General features: G+C 51.2%; 1 protein-coding gene across 1 annotated transcript; it reads right to left on the bottom strand.

Moving 5' to 3' along the window:
• Positions 1-1,068: 1,068 nt before the first annotated feature.
• Positions 1,069-4,458, bottom strand: LOC119389197 (uncharacterized). Its single transcript, XM_037656402.1, has one exon. It carries the CDS (start codon positions 4,456-4,458, stop codon positions 1,069-1,071), a length of 3,390 nt encoding a protein of 1,129 aa, XP_037512330.1.
• Positions 4,459-20,766: the final 16,308 nt, after the last annotated feature.

Here is a 20,766-nt window from a genome sequence, read left to right as displayed (position 1 = left end):
ATTGTGTCGATTCCGCGGAATTGAATACGTAGAAAGTTATTTAAAATAAAAGCAGTCTTCTTCACGGCAGTGATCTTTACGCCGCTAACCATGTTTGCGGCGTCAGGGAGCAAACTGTGTCAGCAAAGGTGCCCTTCGAAGTCAGTTGCAAGTGTGTGAAGAGCGTCGACTAGGACGTCCGCCTTGAGGTTATCAAAGTTTTATCAAGGTCTTCTAATATTTACATTAAATTAAAGGCATTGTGACGAAGATGCGCCTCCATCCAGCAACATCGCCAACGCTCGGCACGCTCGGCTCGTGCTCTTTCTTCCCTCATCCATTACGCGAAGAGCGACCTTTGACTTTTCCATCCATTCTCGCTATTCAGCAGGGCTTCTTGCTATTAATCAGTCTGCGTGTGTTAGTTGGTGTTCGGGCTAAGCAAGAGAAAAAACGTTCGTTCCTCTCACTTTTTTTTTTACGCTGGCTCGTTCCCTTCGGATTATTCGATGATTTCTGCACATTTTCCCAGCTGTCTATAGACCCAATTGCACATTGTGGGAGCAAGGTGCAGATGCAAGGGTGGACGCTGAAGATATTGTGGCGGAATAGCAGGGAGGCAAAACTTTCTTTAGTGCGTTGGACGACGACGGAGGATCAAGACGTCCGCTCGGTTCGAACGCATCACGAAGACTGGTTTATTCTTCCACTATTTACAGGACTCTCGTAGAGAGGGAAAAGAAAGGAAAATAGAACACAAAAACACAGGCACAGTCAAAAGAGTTTCCTCTGCACTCCGCACGTGCAACAGATTTGAAGAGCAGACGGTCCATGTGCTTCAGTGTTCTTTCACGGGCTGGGCGCGTACGTCGTAAAACGACGATGTCACAGACGTTTTCACTTTTCCTGTACCCATTGTCGCCTCCAGATTGCGGGCCGCTGCTGCCGCAACGCCGAAACGCGTCCCCCCCGAGTTGCCCGTCCTCCTCCCTTTCGCCGCGGGGCCCTCCAAGCTGCTCCGAAGTGGGGAGCCGCTTCACAATCTTCGACAAATACAACAACCTCCCCCGGATGAGTGAACTCTTTAGCTCATTGTTCGTCGACTTCTAGAGGATAAAGCAGTTGTATTGGTCGTTTCAGCTCCGTTCCCTCGCTTAGTGCCAGCCGGCAGACCCGCACCCTGCCGTCTCTGCCCTTGAACGTTTCTTTGATTCTGGCGATCTTCCACATGTGGCGTTTCAAATGGTCTTCTTTTAAAAGCACCGAATTGCCTATCTTTAGGTCACTCGATGTCGTTGGGTGAGACAAATGGGCTGATCTAAGCTCCAATAAATACTCTTTCCGCCATCGTCTCCAAAATCCTTCAGCCATGGCTGACCGGTACTTCCAGCGCCGTGAGAGATGCGCGTCACCGCCCGGAATTTCGGCTGGCAGGTGGTGTGGAGGAAGGGTTGTCAGCTTTCTTCCGACGAGGAAGTGCGCCGGCGACAGTGGTTCTGGCTCTCGGGCATCTTCGTAGGTGAAAGTCAATGGGCGTGAGTTTATCACGGCCTCCACTTCGTACAAGACCGTTGTGAGTTCTTCAAAGTTTAAACTGCTCCGACCTAACACCTTGCGCAACGCTACCTTCACCGATCGCACCAACCGCTCCCAGAATCCGCCCCACCAAGCTGCCCTTTCAACAATAAACTTCCACCTGATTTGGTTTCCGGCGAAGTAAGACTGCATTTCCTGTGATTTTAGTAGCGCGAACATCGCTTTCAGGTCTTTTGCTGCTCTCTTGAAAGTTAGCGCGTTGTCCGAATAAATAGTCGAGCAGATTCCCCTGCGAGCCACGAAGCGCTTGAATGCCAGGAGAAAGGCTGTAGTCGACATGTCGCTGACGAGCTCAAGATGCACGGCACGTGTCACAGCGCAGGTGAAAATTGCGATGTAACATTTCCGGACGTCGCGCGACTGTTGACAAATCAAAGATCCTGCGAAATCGATGCCAACGGTGTCGAACGGATTTCCTTTTGTCACTCTGTCAGCTGGAAGCGGTGCTACTGGTTCCGTGGCGGGAGGGCAACTTTGTTTGCGACAAATGAGGCACCGCTTGATAACCTTTTTTACGGCCTGGCGCCCTCGGATGATCCAATACGACTCTCGCAACTGCGCCAGGGTGTCGCGTACCCCTGAGTGCAGCATTCTCACGTGCTCTTTCTTTATTAGCAGCAGCGTGAAGGGGTGAGTGCCAGGGAGAACGATAGGATGTTTGGTCTCTTCGTGGTTGTCAGTGAATTGCAGGCGTCCACCAACTCGCATGAGACCTTCCCTGTCAAGGTACGGGTTGAATGGCAAAACAGGAGAGCCTTTGCGCAGCGGCCTTTGGGCTTTCAGGTTGGAAATGTCGTCGCTGAATGCTTCTCCTTGAGTTGCAGCCAACCAGTACCTCTCAGCATCGATCACTTCTTCAGCTCGTAGTAGGCCACTTTTTCTTTCTTTCCCGTTGCGGCAATTGTTGACAAAGCGGTGGACCCACGCAGTTACGCGTACGACTCTGCTGAATGAGCTGAACTCCCCCACTTTCAGCACTGCCTCGGATGATGATGAGACAATGGGCATCACCGTCACTTTTCTCTCTTCTACGTGACATTCTGCAACCCCTGGGCTCGGCTCGCCTGTCGTTGGCCAATGCGTCTCATCGCCGTGAAGCCAATGGGGTCCTTTCCACCACAACTCGCTCTCCAACAAGGCCGACGGGAGGATACCGCGAGTGATTAGATCGGCGGGGTTGTCTGGTCCTGGGCAGTGTCTCCAATTTTTAGGATCAGTCAGCGCCTGTATCTCTGACACCCGGTTTGCCACGAAGGGCTTCCATCTGGCAGCGTTTCCTTTAATCCAGTGCATAGCCACTGTGGAATCAGTCCAAAGAATAGTAGCAGCATTCTGGAGGTCCAAGGCCTTGACAACGTAGCGGCACAGTCGAGCGCCAATGAGGGCCCCCATCAGCTCCAGTCGGGGTAACGAGAGGCGCTTCAAAGGAGCTACTCTTGATTTGGCCATAATTAGGCTTATAGTGATTATTCCCAGAGGAGACTTGCATGCAACGTATGCGACAGCACCGTAGGCCTTCGGGCTGGCATCGCAGAAAATGTGCAGCACTTTCTCTGTCTCTTCATGTCGGAAATCCCTTGCTATGACTCTCGGAATGGACACTCCCTTGATGCATTGAAGCTCTTCACACCAGCAGTCCCACTCCGCCCGCATTTCTTCTGGCAAGGGATCGTCCCAACGAGCACCCAACTCCCACAACCTTTGGAACAATATCTTTACGTACAGTGTTGTGGGAGCAATAAACCCAAAGGGGTCGAAAATTCTGGCTGAGACTTGCAGTACGAATCTCTTGCTGTCAGCTCTTGTGTTGAGGAAATCAAGAAGTGAGGTCATATTGTACTCAAAATTATCCGTCTGAGCATTCCAGGCCACTCCCAATACCTTGGTGGCTGCAGGAGGTTCAGCATTCGCATTACTCCTTGTCACATTCCCATCCTCTATGAAGTTGACTAAATCGTGGTCGTTAGACATCCACTTGTGGAGTCGCATTCCTGCTTGTGATAATATATCGCTTGATTCCTGGCATAACACTTCACCCTGTTCAAGGCTGTCGACCCCAGTCACTAGGTCGTCAACATAGAGATGGTTGCGTAGGATGCTCGCCGTCTCAGCATACTGCTCCGGGAGTCCTTCAAGATGCTGTTGTAATGTTGCGGCCAATAGGAAAGGGCTGGTTGTGACACCGAACGGCACGCGTGTCATTCGATAGGCCGCCACCGCTGGTAGTTCACCTTTCTTCGGCGTAGTAGCATACCAGAGAAAACGCACAGCGTTCCGGTCGTCGTCTGACAAGGATATTTGAAGAAATGCCTTTTCAATATCCGCAATGAGGCCGATGTTGTAAGTGCGGAAGTTGATCAGCAAATCGATCAGCTCTTGATTGACCTTCGGACCACTTTCCAAAACATCATTCAGTGAGAGGCGATTTTTGGCACTGGATGATGCATCGAATACTACCCTCATTTTTGTTGTCTGGCTTTCTTGACGAACAACTGCTTGATGTGGCATATAATATACTGGACCTTCCGAAGTGCTGCAACGCTCGTTGGCTGGCTCTGCGTAGCCCTTTTCGATGTATTCTCGGATGCAGGCGTCATATTCCCTGATCAAGGAATCTTCTTTCAAAAGGTGCGTTGTTTGGGCTCTAAGACGCTTCGCGGCGCACTCGTAGTTGTCGTCGAGCTCATTGACCATTGGCCTCCAGGGAAATGACACCTTGTACCGACCATGCTCAAACTTGACGGTTTCTTTGTAGTGCTGTAGGACTGCGTCTTGGTGACGAGCTGGTTCATTTTCTTTGATACCAATGTGCTCGAGCTCCCAGAAGGACCTCAACTGTGCGGACATTTCCTTGACTGTTTTTTCGCTCACTCCCACTCGCATTACGCCAGCAGCAGAGGAGCAGACTCCTGTTGACCTTCCTGTGCCGACCTGACCCTGGACTGTCTACCCGAATACTGTCTGCACTGCCATCAGTTTGGAGGTTAGGCGCTTCGTGGATCCCGTGACTATTTCCCAATAGTGATCAGCTCCGATCAAAAGGTCAATGTTTTCACATCCGTCACCCTGCGCGACGTCTGCAACGGGTAAGTTAAATTTCGAAAGTTCAAGCAGAACTGACTTTGATGGTGTAGACATGATATCCGCGCAGATGCAGGGAACTTCCAGCGCTTCGACTCGTATCCTTTTCCCGTCGTACTGGCTTCGGAGCCACAGCTCGACCCGACGCGCTTTAGTGCGGTTTACTGCCGACTTGTTGCCGAAGGCATATATTCTAAGCTCCTCTTCCCCAAGCACCTTTAACTGCAGTCTTTCAGATAAGTTGCGATGGATGAATGTCCTTTGACTGCCGCCATCTAGGAGAAGCCTGACAAGTGTACTTTTGTGCAGTCCCTCTGTCCAAGCTCGCGCTGTTTGAAGAAGCAACTGATGCCCCTCCGTGCACATAAAATTCTCTTCTGAGCCTAGAGAAGACTTTAGCACTGCGGCTTGTTCTGTCACTGGTCGAGAGGATGGATTCTGTTCACCAGTGCTGCGGTATCCTCTGAAATCAGGATCACACATAGCCGTGGCGTGTTTACCGCTACAGTTGGCACACCTGAGCCATTTGGCGTTACGGCACTCTCTTGACGTGTGCCCCTTTATTGTGCAACGGAAACATCTGTTCTCACGCTTCAGCATTTCCCTTTTATCAGCTGCCGACATCTCTGCGTCGCAGTTACCGGTTTCGTGGCACTCTGACGAACAAAACAGACACCCTGTTCTTTCCTTGGTCATTGTATGTAACGCCGCAGTCGAAGACATTCTCGCCGCTTTAAAGGTGCTCTTGCGGTTTTCTATCGATGATTCTACACTCATGCCTCTGGGTGCTTCCGCCCGCTGTATGATCTCCCGTGCTTCAAGCTCTTTTCTCAAAAAATGCACAAATGCCTCCAATTCACTGTCTCCTGTCGTAGCGTCTTTTCTTCGGCAGTATTCGAGATGAAGGTCCGCAGGCACCGCTTTCTTTACAACTGTCAGTAGCAAAGCTCCGTACGTGCTGACACCTACGCCCAGAGAAGTGAGGCTTCGTACACCCCTTTCTACTTCGTCAACAAGGCCTCGAAGTTGGCTGAGGTTCCGCGAGTCACGCACTGACCTGATATTGAGCAATCTGGACATGTGGTCCTCGATAATGACTTCTTTTCGGCCGAACCTTTCCTTTAACAGCGAGAGAGCAACTTCGTAGTTTCCTTCAGACAAATCAAGCCCTGCAACAGCGGCCGCTGCTTTCCCTGTGAGGTAACTGTTCAGGTATTTGAATTTGTCCACGGTTGACAGGTGGTGGTTCGCGTTTATTGTTGAGTCGAAATGGCTCCAAAATCCTTGCCACTGTCGAAGCTCACCGTTGAACTTTGCTATTGAAAGACCGCAGCACAGTCGTGGTCTCGACGCCTTTTATTCAGCGGAGCCGCCTGACCAACGCTCAGAACGAAGATGACGCTCACAGTGATGATGATTACATACAGGTGAAGAGAATGAAGGAAGCATGTTATGAATATTGTGCTCACACTAATTTCTCCCTCGCGCGGAAGCGGCCAACCTGGCCGCTGTTTATGACGGTTGTGTACGTCGTAGGAATGGTTTTAAGCGGGAAACGTGGACAACCTCTGTGCCGCGGCAACGACTGTCGGTAGGCATGACAACGGGAGTTACCCGATAGTTCACGGGAGAAGTTTGCTTGACGATAGCATAAGGGCCGATAAAACGTGGCTGAAACTTATCACATAGGCCAGGAACTCGCGTAGGGGTCGACAGCAATACTTCATCTCCGGGATTGAAGTGAACGACGCGGTGAAAGTCATCGTAGCGAGCCTTCCGATCCTGTTGACTCGCCTCGGTATTGAGGCGGGCGTGGTGGCGAGAAGCGGCAAGGCCAGAGATTAAGTGCTCGCTCGACGACGCCGATGACCCCACGGGGACATCAAAAAAAGAGACGTCTAGTGGAGATGTCGGTTGACGGCCGTAGACAAGAAAGAAGGGTGAGTAGCCCGTGGTGCGCTGCGTAGCGGTATTGTACGCGAAGGTCACGAATGGCAAGATGGTATCCCAGTTTGTGTGGTCGGCGTTGATATACATGGAGATCATATCGGAGAGAGTTCGATGAAAGCGCTCTGTGAGGCCATTGGTCTGGGGATGGTAGCTGGAAGTCGTCTTATGGATGGTGTTACATGCGTGGAGAACGTCCTCGAGTACTTTCGACAGAAAGGCCTTGCCGCGGTCACTCAAAAGCACACGCGGCGCGCCATGTCGCAAAAATATAGCTTCCAAGAAGAAGGTGGCAATGTCCTCCGCTGATCCCGAAGGGAGTGCAGCTGTTTCGGCGTACCTTGTCAAGTGGTCTACTGCAGTGACAATCCATCGCTAACCGCTTGCTGATACTGGCAGTGGTCCGTAGAGATCAATCCCAATGACCTCGAATGGAGCGTCAGCACATGGAAGAGGTTGTAGGGGTCCCGCGGGAGATGAAGTGGGTCGTTTGCGGCGCTGGCAGAGCGAGCATGAAGCAACGTATCGCGCTACGCAGTTGGAGAGTCCAGGCCAAGCAAAGCGACTGCGGATGCGTTCATAGGTCTTGTGAAAGCCGAGATGACCAGCCTTGAGGTCGTCGTGAAATGCTGACAATATCTGTGCTCTGAGTGAGCGAGGAGCGACGGGAACCCAACGCTGTCCTTCGGGGTGGAAGATATAGCGGTATAGGATTGAGTTCTCAATCTTGAAGTTCTGCAACTGGCGACGGGCGCGAGCGTTAGGAGGACGCGAAGAGCCGTGAAGGCGTTGCATGATGGAGTGGCAGTAAGCGTCGCTGCGTTGGTGAGACGCAAACGTCTCGTTGCGGAATGAAGGAAGCACATTGAGAGCGGCGAGTGAAAGAACTGCCGAAGACTCGTTGACGGGATCGCTCACGGATGGCGACAGGCCGGTGATGTCGGACGATGGAGGTAACGGACAACGGCTGAGGGCATCTGCATCGTTATGTTTCTTGCCGGATTTGTACGTGACGTCAAATTCATATTCTTGAAGACGAAGTATCCAGCGACCGAGGCGTCCAGACAAATTCTTTAACGTCGACAGCCAGCACAGAGCGTGGTGGTCTGTCCCAACGGTAAAGTGGCGGCCGTAGAGATAAGGTCGAAATTTCTGAATGGCCCAGACAACGGCGAGACACTCCTGCTCAGTGATCGTGTAGTTTTTCTCGGCAGATGTCAGGGTCCGACTTGCGTATGCGATCACACGTTCTCCCGAACTCTCGTGTCGTTGCAAAAGAACAGCGCCGACACCATGACCGCTGGCATCAGTATGGAGGAGAGTGGGCGCGGTGTCATCGAAATGACAAAGCACTAGCTCAGACGTGAGGGCACGTTTCAACGTGTCAAAAGCCCTTTGGCACTCGTCCGACCATACGTATGAAGTTCCCGAGGAAAGGAGTTGGTGAAGCGGCGCGGCAATGGTGGCGAAGTCGCGTATGAAGCGCCGGAAGTAAGAGGCGAGGCCAAGAAAGCTGCGGAGCTCTTTGGAGCGCTGAGGCATGCGGAAGCGAAGAACGGCGGCAATCTTATCGGGGTCAGGCCGAATTCCGTCTTTGCTGACGAGATGTCCTAGTACTTTAATGGTTTTGCTTGCAAAGTGGCACTTTTTGGTATTCAGCTGGAGACCAGCAGCTGCAAAACACGTCAGAACTTCGTCTAAGCGCTGCAAGTGTTGTTCGAATGTTGAAGAAAATATGACCACGTCGTCAAGGTAACATAAGCATGTCTTCCACTTAAGGCCCCGCAGTACAGTGTCCATCATTCGTTCAAAGGTTGCGGCGCATTGCAGAGCCCAAAAGGCATGACGTTAAATTCGTAAAGCCCGTCAGGTGTGGCAAAGGCAGTTTTCTCCTTATCATCCTCGTGCATGGGAATTTGCAAGTAACCGGAGCGCAGGTCAAGGCTTGAAAAATAATCCGCTCCTTGCAACGAATCTAAGGCATCATCAATGCGAGGCAAGGGATATACGTCTTTTCTGGTTATTTTGTTCAAGGCACGGTAATCAACGCAGAATCGCACCGAGCCGTCTTTCTTGCGCACGAGAACGACAGGTGAGGACCAAGGGCTTGCGGAGGGGCGGATGATATTTTGCTTGAGCATATCGGTAACGTGCTTGTCGATGATCTCGCGTTCGCTAGTAGATACACGGTATGGTCGGCGGCGGACAATTGAAGTTCCATCAGTGTGTATGCGATGAGCTGTCACCGAAGTCTGTCCTAGAATAGGGGAATGTATGTCGAAGGAAGATTTATGCTTCGACAACAGCGCTAGTAGTTCATCTGCTTGTGGCGGAGTTAGATCCGTGCTGATTGCATTGGCGAGAGCTGTATCAGGACTAGTATCTGTAAGTGAGCGTGGCTGCGCCGCATCAGTATTCGTAGCCACCACAGAGAGAGGTTGCGTGTCCACGCCGCAAACGACAACATAGCCTTTAGGAAGCAGAATCGGTTCATTTGTGACGTTGAGTACAGCGAGACAGGCGGTGCCGTTGGTGAAGCGAAGAAGACTCGACGCTAGTGCAATTCCCTGGGAGAGACAACGGGCTGATGGAGCGACTAGAACATCACCGTGGTCAATGATATCGGAAGCAACCGTGAGAACTTGTTCGTGGCCAGGTGGCACCACGGAATCTTGGACGGTTCGTAAACGGTGGCGTGACCAAGATTCCTCGTCGGTGTCATCAGTCTCTCGCATGTGTACGAGGCGTTGTCGACAAGAGATGAAGGCGGAAGCACCAGAAAGAAAGTCCCATCCCAAAATTAGCATATAAGCACAGGAAGTCAATACGGCGAAATGAATATGGTGCCGGATCCCATCAATAAAAACACGAACGGTGCACTGTGCTGACGGCCGTATCGTAAAGTCATTTGCGCTACGTAAGGAAGTGCCAGTATAAGGTGTAGTAACCTTACGTAGACGACGACACAAATCCGCATGAATAACAGAAATAGCAGCTCCCGTGTCCACCAATGCTTGAATAGGCACCCCTTCAGCATACACTAATAACAAATTGGCCGGGCCCTCTGGAGGTTTTGGTGTTTGTCCGAGCGATGCAGCTTTCCCTCCAAAAACTGCACCACTTAGTTTTCCGAGCGGTATTCAGAGGCATGGGTGACGGGCTGTAGCGGCGATGTTGAGCGGCGCAGAGGAGAAGGGGAGCGGCGGCGTCCTGGACGGTAGGTTCGAGGTGCGTCGGGAGGAGAGGACGGGGAGAAGGAACGTGTTGGAGCGCGGCGCTCGTACTGGTTAGGAGAGGACGTCGAATCCCTTTCGTAAACATCGTAGCCGCGGCGTTCGTCCTGCTGGCGCTTGCGACAAAACCGTGAGATGTGGCCTCGAATGCCACAATAATAACATATTGGGCGAGATGAGCGCCAGGGGGTGTAAAATGCAGGAGCAGGTGGGACAGGTGAACCTGGTGCAAATGCTGCTAAGTTGGTCTGAGCAGGCACAGGATGCACGCGCTGAACCAAGGCAGGTTGCATGGCCGCGATTTGCGCATACGTCGCGGGCGGAGTTGGTGGCGTCGGGGTGTCAGGCGTGATAGCGCAAGCCATGGAGGACAGCTCCTCTTTGATGATGTCGCGCAGACTAGTAGCCGAGGAGTGAGGCTGAGGGGCGGGCGGACAGGACAGTCCTTGCGCTTGAAGCTCTTCGCGAATCAGAGTGCGAATCAGCGTACGCAAATCCGCATCCGAAGAAGGTCGGCTGTCACAGGCGTCTGGGTGCAAACGGATGGCTTGTAGTTCGTCAAGATGCTGGCAAGTCGTGATGACATCATCGACGGTGTTGGGGTTTTTGACGGCCAGAGCGTTGAACGCGACGTGGCCTATCCCTTTGAGGATGTGTCGAACACGATCAGCCTCCGTCATAGCCGAGTCCACGCGGCGGCAAAGGGCAAGGACGTCTTCGATGTACGAAGTGTACGTCTCCCCTGGGTGTTGGACGCGGCCGTCGAGCTTTCTCTTCGAGACTTCAGAATGAATGTTGGGTGTCCCAAAAATTCTCCGGATTTGTTGAGCGAAGGTAGCCCAATCAGCGAAGATGTCCTCGTGGTTAAAAAACCACGTTTTCGCTACGTTGGACAGATAGAATGCGACGTGGCGAAGTTTTTGAGGATTGTCCCAGTTGTTATACACACTTGTCATGCCGTACTCCTTCAGCCATACTTCGACATCGTCGCGTGGGAGACCGGAGAAGATAGGTGGGTCCCGCTGCCGGGCGGTGACGGTATATGCGGGACCTCCACCACTCTGAAAGACCGCAGCACAGTCGTGGTCTCGACGCCTTTTATTCAGCGGAGCCGCCTGACCAACGCTCAGAACGAAGATGACGCTCACAGTGATGATGATTACATACAGGTGAAGAGAATGAAGAAAGCATGTTATGAATATTGTGCTCACACTATTTCTAGTTTTGGCAGCTTTACTGTGGGGGTTACTTGCGGTATGTTATTGCTAGATTCTCTTTGATCTGAGGAGCTTGAGGTGCGATCTAGCGAAGCGGTCACTGATGAGGTGTTAGTGCAGTTACGCTCACGTAGCATGCGCTGTACTTTGGTTTTTGCTACGCTGATTCTTTCTTTGTAGGTCTCGGAGCATGCAATTTCCTCTTCTAATGCGTCATCGTCTACGCCACTCTCAATTTCCCGATCTAGCTCTTTCAGTGAATCTTCCTTAACCCTTTCGGCCCTGGCGTCGTCAATTGACGACACCGCACAAAAGTTCCCCGAGCACTTTGAAAATGAAAGCAGAACTGCTCATTCTTGGGGAAATACTTCTTCAATGAACCCCGCTGTGATTGACACCAAAGTTGCGGCATATTTGCGGAGCTGGGAGCCACAAAGAAGAAAAAGCTTGACTGAAGTCATGGGTGACGCCGAGGCCGGTCAGATGAGGCGGCTAAGCGCCGCTTTCGGGACGTCGTACAGAAGCTGTTTCAAGGGGTATCACACTGAAAAATGACACGTGGTTCACATTTTGTGTACTCTAGTGAGTAGCAGAAATAAAGAAGCCATTTTTCTAATTTCACGGCCACTGAGCCCTAATGACCTAATTTGATTCCATGCTCATTAATCCATAATTACTTGCACCACTGGCTCAATTTTTCGTTTTTGATCTTCTGAGGTCCTAACTATTAGGAAAACACGCACAAAAAATGTATCAGGCCAAAATAAAAAATCCAGGGCTGAAAGTGAAGGTTGATCTTTTCTTCAAGCTCACCGAGTGATGCGTCGTCCTCCATGGTGGCTATGTCGTTGAGGAGCTTTGTCGTTGACGTCCGCACCACGGCCCTTTTGCGCTTGATCCTGTCGATGTCCATCTTTGGGTCCCTATATTCCCGGGTTTCGGCACCAGAAAATATTGTGGCGGAATAGCAGGGAGGCAAAACTTTCTTTAGTGCGTTGGACGACGACGGAGGATCAAGACGTCCGCTCGGTTCGAACGCATCACGAAGACTGGTTTATTCTTCCACTATTTACAGGACTCTCGTAGAGAGGGAAAAGAAAGGAAAATAGAACACAAAAACACAGGCACAGTCAAAAGAGTTTCCTCTGCACTCCGCACGTGCAACAGATTTGAAGAGCAGACGGTCCATGTGCTTCAGTGTTCTTTCACGGGCTGGGCGCGTACGTCGTAAAACGACGATGTCACAGACGTTTTCGCTTTTCCTGTACCCATTGTCGCCTCCAGATTGCGGGCCGCTGCTGCCGCAACGCCGAAACGCGTCCCCCCCCCCCCCCCCGAGTTGCCCGTCCTCCTCCCTTTCGCCGCGGGGCCCTCCAAGCTGCTCCGAAGTGGGGGGCCGCTTCACAATCTTCGACAAATACAACAGAAGATGGTGTAAGTAAGCTCGTCGCCGCCTTGTATATGTTTGTCAACAAGTGCGAGCACACATCCTGCACAGACCTGTAATGCGCGTGGCTCTGGCCATCGCCGCGTCCCCTTCTAGATACGAGGATGTTTACGCTTCGTCGCAGGGTCACGCTGTCACCTTTCCCATAGCACGCAGGAAAACGTGTCGGAACACACAGGCAGAATGCAGGGCTTTCGAGCTTCTCTCATCATTGCGCAAGAACGGGGCACTGCATATGCGGTTCGGGTGCTTCACGAGCTGCCTAAGACCTCCATCGGGGCTAATAGAAGGCAGACTTTATGACCACAACGAGCAAATATGCGCAGTAATAGCAAGGAAAGCATTAAAAAATTAAGAGCGTCTGTTTATCTCGCACGTCGCACCGCCCTTATCCGACGCTGTCATCGCTCGTTCTCGTGAGCCTTCCATATAAATCCATATAATTTTATTTCTGGCAGCTTAACGACAGTGTTTCTGTAGCTGTTGCGACAGCGATACACGCCTCAATACATAGTTATACACCTGTTTGACCGCGATTCAGCTTCGTCCTTTCGGGTTGCTATAGTTCCGCCCGTACGCACACGCTCTCAGCCGCGACTGACTAGAAACGCGCCGCGCCGCGGGCGGCGCCACTTGTTCAGTCAAAACTGCAGCGCACTAGGCCTGAGCGTCCCCTTTAAAAAGGGGCGGTGACATGTCTGCCACTGGCTCGAAGAAAAAAAAAAGAAAAAAAAGCTTCCTTCTTTCATGTTGGCCTAATACCCTATCCACATTGATTAAATCTATGTTATTACACCAAAAAAATATAAATTCACGGTCCATCTCTCTGCCTCTTAAGGCAGAATGACCTTATTTTTCTCCCATTATTTATTTTGGTTCTTTATCTCTACTTTTCTGCCACCAATACTCTAACCGTCTCTTACTTATTTCTATCGCGGACGTGTTAAGCTTTCCATTGTTGTCCCTAAAACCCAAGGCTTCATGTAGACTCGTGCTCACACGTATACCTGGGTGAATATCGCCACATTCAATCAGTATGCATGTTCCATCGTTTCCTTAGTTCCCCCGCAGCATGTACATTGTTCTTCTTCGTTACTGAATCTCGCTTTATAACTACGCGTTCTAAGGCAGCCCGACCTTGCTTCAAACAGTAAAGCGCTTCCCCTTGAATTATCATAAAACCTTTCCCTCCTTATTTCGTTTTTTTCCCTTTCGGTAGTTGCTCAGAGCCGGCTTCTTTTCCATCGCTGCCATCCAATAAGTCCTCTCCGCCTCTCTGACCTTCCGCTTAATGCTCCTTGTTGCCATATCGCCCGCACTGCTCGCCGTATATTTACTGGTGAGCCTCCTAGTTCTTTTTCTCCACTGCGTGTCAACGCTTTTTCTATACAAATACCTGAAAACCTTCTCTGCCCATCTACTCTTCTTCATTTTCCTCAGCCTCTCTTCGAATCTCATTTTGCTCTGATCTTCCCTGACTTCAAAGCCTGTCCATCCCATATCACCCTTTACAGCCTCATTTGTCGTCTTCCCGTGAGCGCCCAACGCGAGGCGGCCCACCGTCCTTTGATTTACATCCATTCCTGATTGTACCTCTTACTTCATGCACACCACTGAGTTCCCAAATGTAAGCCCCGTGACCATCACACCCTTCCACAGCCCTCGAAGCACCTCGTACCTATTGTATCCCCATAAAGCTCTGTGCTTCATAATTGCAGCATTCCTCTTTCCCTTTGCTACCGATGCTATCTCTTGTACCTCCATATATCTATCCCCCTCATTTACCCATACTGTGAGGTACTTGTACTCGCTTACCCTTGGTATTTTTTGGCCCTGTATAAAGACCGCATGGTCTTCGTGATCATTGAATACCATCAATCCACATTTTGTTGCACTAAATCCCAGTCCTAGAGCCTCACATTCCCTTCCGCATATATCTGCCAGTCGCTGTATATCATCTTGACTGTCCGCAAATAAGACAATATCATCAGCATAAAATAGACCTGGAAGCTTCTGCTCCACCATCGTGCCGACCTGTTTGTGTGACAAAAAATAAATCCAATGTTGCTACCTTCTAGCGCTTTTTCCATCCTCACCATGTACAGCATGAATAACAGTGGGGACAAAGGACATCCCTGTCTCAGCCCCTTGCTAATTTCAACGCTGTCCTTGCTACTTATTCCTTCCCATTCTATACAAACTGCATTTTCTCGGTATATTTCCCTCAAAAGCTGTATACAGTCGTCACCTATGCCCACTTATTTCAATATATCCCACAAAATTTCCTTATTAACGTTGTCATACGCACCGGTGATATCTAGATAAGCTACGTATAAGGGCCTGTTTTCTATTTTCGATATTTCTATACACTGGGTAAGAACAAACAGATTATCGTCTAACCGCCTGTCGATTCGAAATCCATTCTGAAGTTCTCCCAAAATATCATTTTGCTCTACCCACGCTTCTATTTTTATTGTTTTCGTAAAAGGGCGCTACAAGCGCTCTCCACGAGAACTACTCCAAGCCACCATGTTTAGGGCGCCGCAGCAGACGACACTGCCTGCGACTAGGCTGGCTACCTACTGCGATTGCCGGTGCGCGGCGTTTCGCTAGCGTCCCCGCCACGGTGGTCTAATGGTTATGGCACTCGACTACTGACCCGAAGGTCGCGGGATCGAATCCCGACCGTGGCGTCTGCATTTTCGATGGAGGCAATAATGTTTGAGGCCCGTGTACTTAGGTGCACCTTAAAGAACCCCCGGTGGTCGAAATTTCCGGAGCCCTCCACTACGGCGTCTCTCGTAATCATATCGTGGTTTTGGGACGTTAAACCCCAGATATTATTATTATTATACGTTTCGCTAGCGTGGCAGTCAGCCCGCGCGTTGTGGATTGTGCCGGAAACGTGTTGCTAAAGATGGTTGGAAGGTGCTGTGCTCCTTAGTGCCACCAACGAGGCTGCCGCGACGAGAACGGAAAGGTATGTGCGACAGACCGATGTAAAAAAACACACGTGTCGCATATCCGCGCACAGTGCATGTGTCAATGTCATTGTGGTCGTGGAAGCGCTAGGCCGTGTAGGCATGCTGTGGATTTTTATGTAAGATGCACGTCCCCGCGATTGATGACGCGGTATCGACCATCTTAAGCGCGTTGCAGTGGCTTTCGTACTCGACGCTGGCGACGTGGAATTCCAACATCGCCAGGTTTGCGGGAAAATGGGTAGTACGTTGTGGGTTAGTCTGTTGATGTAGCCGGTGGAGTAAGGACGTGATAGCGAGGGCAGCGATGACGCCAAACCACCGTAGTAAGTATGTAGAGTGTGTTTTGCCAAACAGAAGCCGCTACCGGCGGCCAAGTTGGTGTGATGCCTCGGCGGACCTGACACCACTCAGTTTCACACATCAAACGCACCGCTGTTGAAGCTGTACAAGAACTTCGGTCAGCAAAATGTATAAATCCGCGTGTCTCCTATCTTTGGTTTTCGCGGCTGTGAATGGTCGTGTGAAACGTCCACGAGCCTGCGCGTGAGGCGTCGCCAACGGCTACAAATGCAACACTGAAACAGCGAAACGTCAGGTGATGTGAAACATTTTTAATTACGGCACAAATCATGTATTACTCAGCCTGAAAAAGAAAGCGAAATCACAGCCTCGCGGTAAGGATATTGAACTATTTGTTAGCGCAAACGCATTTTTTTTCTAAGTGTTGTATGCGTGTTGTATGTTGTTTTTCACCTGTTGTATGCGAAACAGAGTACGCGAAAGCGCTCGGCACTGGCTGCGCGAGACTTCCAGTCTCGCGCGTCCACCTCGTTTCGCAGGCCGGCCACCATTGTGTTCTTCATAGGCGACGCTGCTACAGTTACGTGGGCCTAACTTACCGTCAGCAGCTTTTAGCTCTGACGAGCGATATTCCTCTTTACCGGCTACTGAAGTGCGAGTTGGGGGGGGGGGGGGTCATGTGTCCGCCTCGGTGCAGCAGCGGCGTCAAATCTTTCGTCCAGTACCCGGTCGACGGGTCACTGATGACGACGCCGAAGTCAGTTGCACTACCTTGTCAAAGTAAGGCACGATTGGATTCATTCGCAGAGATTTCGGAGGCGCTGAGATGCAGCCGCCTGGCACCACGCACGGACACATTACACGAGCGCACGTAAGGATAGTCATAGAGTTTCCTACAATACTTACTATAGGGAACTCTGGCGCTGGTGTCTATGGTAGCTGCAACGCATGGCGCTTCAGCCAGCATGGGAATGACGGGTAGTACACGGATTTGTCTAAACTTCGTTCTTTCGGCTACATGTGGCTCCGCGTCGCCTGCATCCGCTTTGTCGCAAAACGAAGTTCAGCAAAAGTCAGTAATTTCACTTCACCACTTTAACCTATTTAGCCTCACCAATTCAAATCTGGTCACGAAGTTCACAACGAACCATTCTTTTATCCGAAAGAAAACCAAAACGAAGCAATAAACAAAGCCACAAGTGCGTTCGAAGCCCGCGAGTACGAAGACTAGGCAAATCTGTTTACTACCCATCATTCCCGTGGTGGCTGAACGATCGCAGCGCCAGAGTCCCCTCTAGTTAATTTTAGGAAATTCTATGCGGATAGTCACGTCCCATTGCCCTAAACATGGCGAATTCTATCCCAAAACTCTTTGCTAAATCTAAACTGACGATAATCCCACCGTCAGGTGGCGTATTTATGAAAAGGGTCTATACACAGTGGCGACAGTCGAGGCAAAAGCACAGACTCGGAGCGCGAGCGGCGTTCTTTCAGCAACGAGCCGAAGAGGACGACCGACTAGAAACCGCTGGAGAGCGCAACCCATTACACGTACAGTACCAAGGTTCGCCACAACTAGATTATTGTTACATTGCGCTATTCCTTAGGCGTAGGGTAAAATGCAGGGTAATAAAGTTGTGTAGGGTGACGTAGGGTAATTTTGTCCGTGACGCTCTTTAAACACAACACGCGCGCAGTGCATCCTATCTCTCAAAGAGGCATAACTTAGCCCCGTGGCTATTGAGCTGTCCGTCAATCGCAGAGTTCTCGCACATTCGCACAAAGGGCCGTCCATCAACGCAAGCGTGGAGGCAGCACAGGAAGCAGCCAATAAGTGTAGAATTCAGGGATGGCGGCAGTAGGCAAGGTAGCCATCATTGCTCCCAGCGACGGCGTGACGCAGGTCAAGACCCTGGACGCTTTCAGGGTGTCGAGGGAGCTGCAGGAGGTGACGCCCGAAGGAATCAGCAAAGTTCGCCTCAACCTGCGCCTCAACCTGCTGGCCGTCGACACGAACGCCATCGAGGCCACAGCCAAGCTGCTCGCCCTGAAGACGCTCTGCGGAGTGCCCGTGCAGGTGCGCGAGCCGCACGGATCCTACGGCACCGTTGGCGTCGTGTACGGCATCCCGCCAGGTGTCACCGAGAGCCAGCTGGAGGCTGCCATCCGTTGCCGAGCGCCCATCGTCGCGGTGCGCATGCCTCGCCCTCCGGGCGGCCCGGCGGTCGTCACGTTCGCCTCGGCCCAGCTGCCGCCGCACGTGCTCGTCGGGCTCGTCGAGCACCGGGTGCACCCGCACGTCGAGCGACCGCCGCGCTGCCGACGCTGCGGTCGCATTGGCCACGTCCAGGTTGTCTGCTGCAGCCCGGCAACGTGCCGACGCTGCGGTGGCGCGCACGGCCACACGCTCTGCCCAGTGGCTCGGCCGGCGTGCGTCAACTGCGGCCAGGAGCATGAGCCGTGCTCGAACGCGTGTCCCAAGTGGAGGGAGGCTCTGCGCATCGCCAGCTACCGAAGCCGGCACAAGGTCGACTACACGACGGCCAAGGCGGCTGTCGCGAAACAGGCACGCACCCCAGCTGCGGCACGCCCAACCAAGCCAAAGGTAGCTCACACCATCGACAAGCTAGTTCAAGCACTGCTCTGGCTCTGCCAAAAGTTCCTGTTGATAAATCAGTAAATCTGCAAACGGCGCCCTCTAATGTTTCTGTCTGCGTTCTTGGAACTGTGCTCGGCGATGTGCCCGCGCAGTTCCAGGCAAGTCGTAACCAACTCAATAACGGCGTACCGCATCAACAATAAATTTTAGATCGAAAACCGTGGAAGGCATGCCAGACAAATGAAGACGGACAGAGCGCTGCTAACAACTGTTTATTGCGAAAACGCCCACCGAAATATATGCACTCTGTCGTGCACGCGCCGACACGACCACGTACATGTGCAACACCGACTAGACCAACACCCTGTCCTACTGAAGGAGGTCGCGTTAAACGAATAGACCTTTTTCAAGCACACGGGCGCCACCAACGGGCGCGCAAGCGCTCATGGGAAACGTGTGTACGCCGCAGCAGTCGCCGCACCGAGCGCGCGGGCCTCACGCTTTATCTTTCCGCTTACGCCGTGCCAGCACTTGTCCCATCAAGTGAATGCGACAAGGTGTAACCTATTACGGTGTAAATCAGTCGTGAACTTCTGTGTTTAACTACGACGGCCTCGCTACGATTTCCATCTGTCTAGTGTTTTCGCGTGCCACTGTCGGACCACCTGAGCGGTTCCGAAGCGTCATTATTGTTTTTTTTTTGGCGCCAGCATGCCCTACGGCATAAAAAATAAACAAAAGGATACAAGTCGGTTTCCTAGGCGAAGCCCTCGAGCGGTCATTACAATTCGTGAATCGTGGATCCATTCGAAATCAACGCCTACCGACACTGTTGACGAGCACAAGCTCAGGCTCTAATATTTTAAGATTGCGCGAGACAGTATGCACTTAGCAAAGTAAGATACATTGATTAGACAGCGTGCGCGTCGCTCGTACCGCAGGTAGCAAAAGATACGCTTTTATCGCCATTCGTTGACACTTACGGCAAATGTTATATTTTACAAACGCCGGTTGTGTTTTCGCGTGTTGCCTCACATGTGACAACACTGGGGATATGTATTGTCGTGCTCGCGATCAATGCGAAATTACCTTTTTAAGACCATAGCGACTAAGTGCAGTCGGTAAGCGCAAGAGTGTTCATAAATGCTCAAGCGAAAAACTGTCTCTGGCAATACGATGCGTCTCGATGATATTAGTACATTACAAGTAATCGTTGAATAAACATGAATTCGGTTAGATGGCCGACATCTAAACCTTTAGCCTACATCTACGTCGTTTAGATGCAGGTTTTCCTCGCATTGCAGTGGCCATTGTCGCTGAACGTTTAAGGAAGTTGGTTTTCTTGAGTCCGAGCATGGTTGTAGAAATTCGATAGGAAAAAACGTGTCGTATAAGTATTCCTTACATTCATTGCGTATCTCAGGCTGCGGGTAAGATCTGTGCCGCTGTGCAGAGGAAGAATGAGCGAGTAATAGACAACAGAAGAATTTGAGTCTCGCCTAGTTGGTGCTTACCGTCTGACATCTTAACCGCACACAAAAGACGAGGACAGCCTGTGTCGTTGTACCTCCCTCTGTCCTCGCCTTTTGTTAAGATGTCAAAAAGTAACAGAGAAGAAGAGGACCGACATTTGTTTCGCAAAACACACCAACAAATTCACTGATTGCCGTACGGGTGTGGTGGTTCCTTTTAGCTCCGGCCGCTTCCACGTAGGACAGACGGGCCGCTAGCTGTGTTAGAGATTATTGGAACATAAGAGATCGCTAACCGGAGGCTCACCTCCTAAACTTTCTTTACATTGCCGAGAATGTAAATGCGCGGTCGAAGTTCGATGAACACGCAGTTTTGTACCGGCACAGGAATGAAGAAACGCGCTCAATGACTGAGGCATATCATATCGATAGCAGTGATAGCGCATGCGTGAGTTAATAGTCGATTAACTTGCATAAGAAGAAATCAAATGCCTTAAGAGTTATCTATCATGAGGACTCCCACGCGTGCCGGATTGATAGGTTCGCCTATTGCACGGGCATGCGCAGTTCGTTTCGACGTTGTGCGCCTTTGCAGTTGTTAGCCGGCGTCTGTGGTGTCTTGGCTTCTTTGTGTCCGTGTTTGCACGCCCTGTCTTTCAGAATGACGTAGGTGTTCCACCTCATAGTTAATCCATCTTGATGATAACGGCACGCGATAATACGCATGCTGCTTAACTGCTACATCCGATGCATATATCCGCTCTGTAATACAGACACTGCACTGTGTTAATCCTTTCGCATTTCATGCTTAGAGATACATGCAGAGGCGTCCGGATGTGTGCAGTATTTACGGTGTGAGAATAGTCAACAAGCAGCGACGTGTTCTTTTCGTTTCGTGGTCCCACTGATAT

This window comes from Rhipicephalus sanguineus, chromosome 4 (genome assembly GCF_013339695.2).
Source record: "Rhipicephalus sanguineus isolate Rsan-2018 chromosome 4, BIME_Rsan_1.4, whole genome shotgun sequence".
Lineage (NCBI taxonomy): Eukaryota > Metazoa > Arthropoda > Arachnida > Ixodida > Ixodidae > Rhipicephalus > Rhipicephalus sanguineus.
Note: the sequence above shows the minus strand (reverse complement) of the source record. Positions and strands in the feature narration are given on the sequence as shown.

Excerpts from the sequence above, each read along its gene's own strand:
- LOC119389197 (XM_037656402.1), bottom strand. The coding sequence starts at position 4,458 with ATGCGAGTGGGAGTGAGCGAAAAAACAGTCAAGGAAATGTCCGCACAG.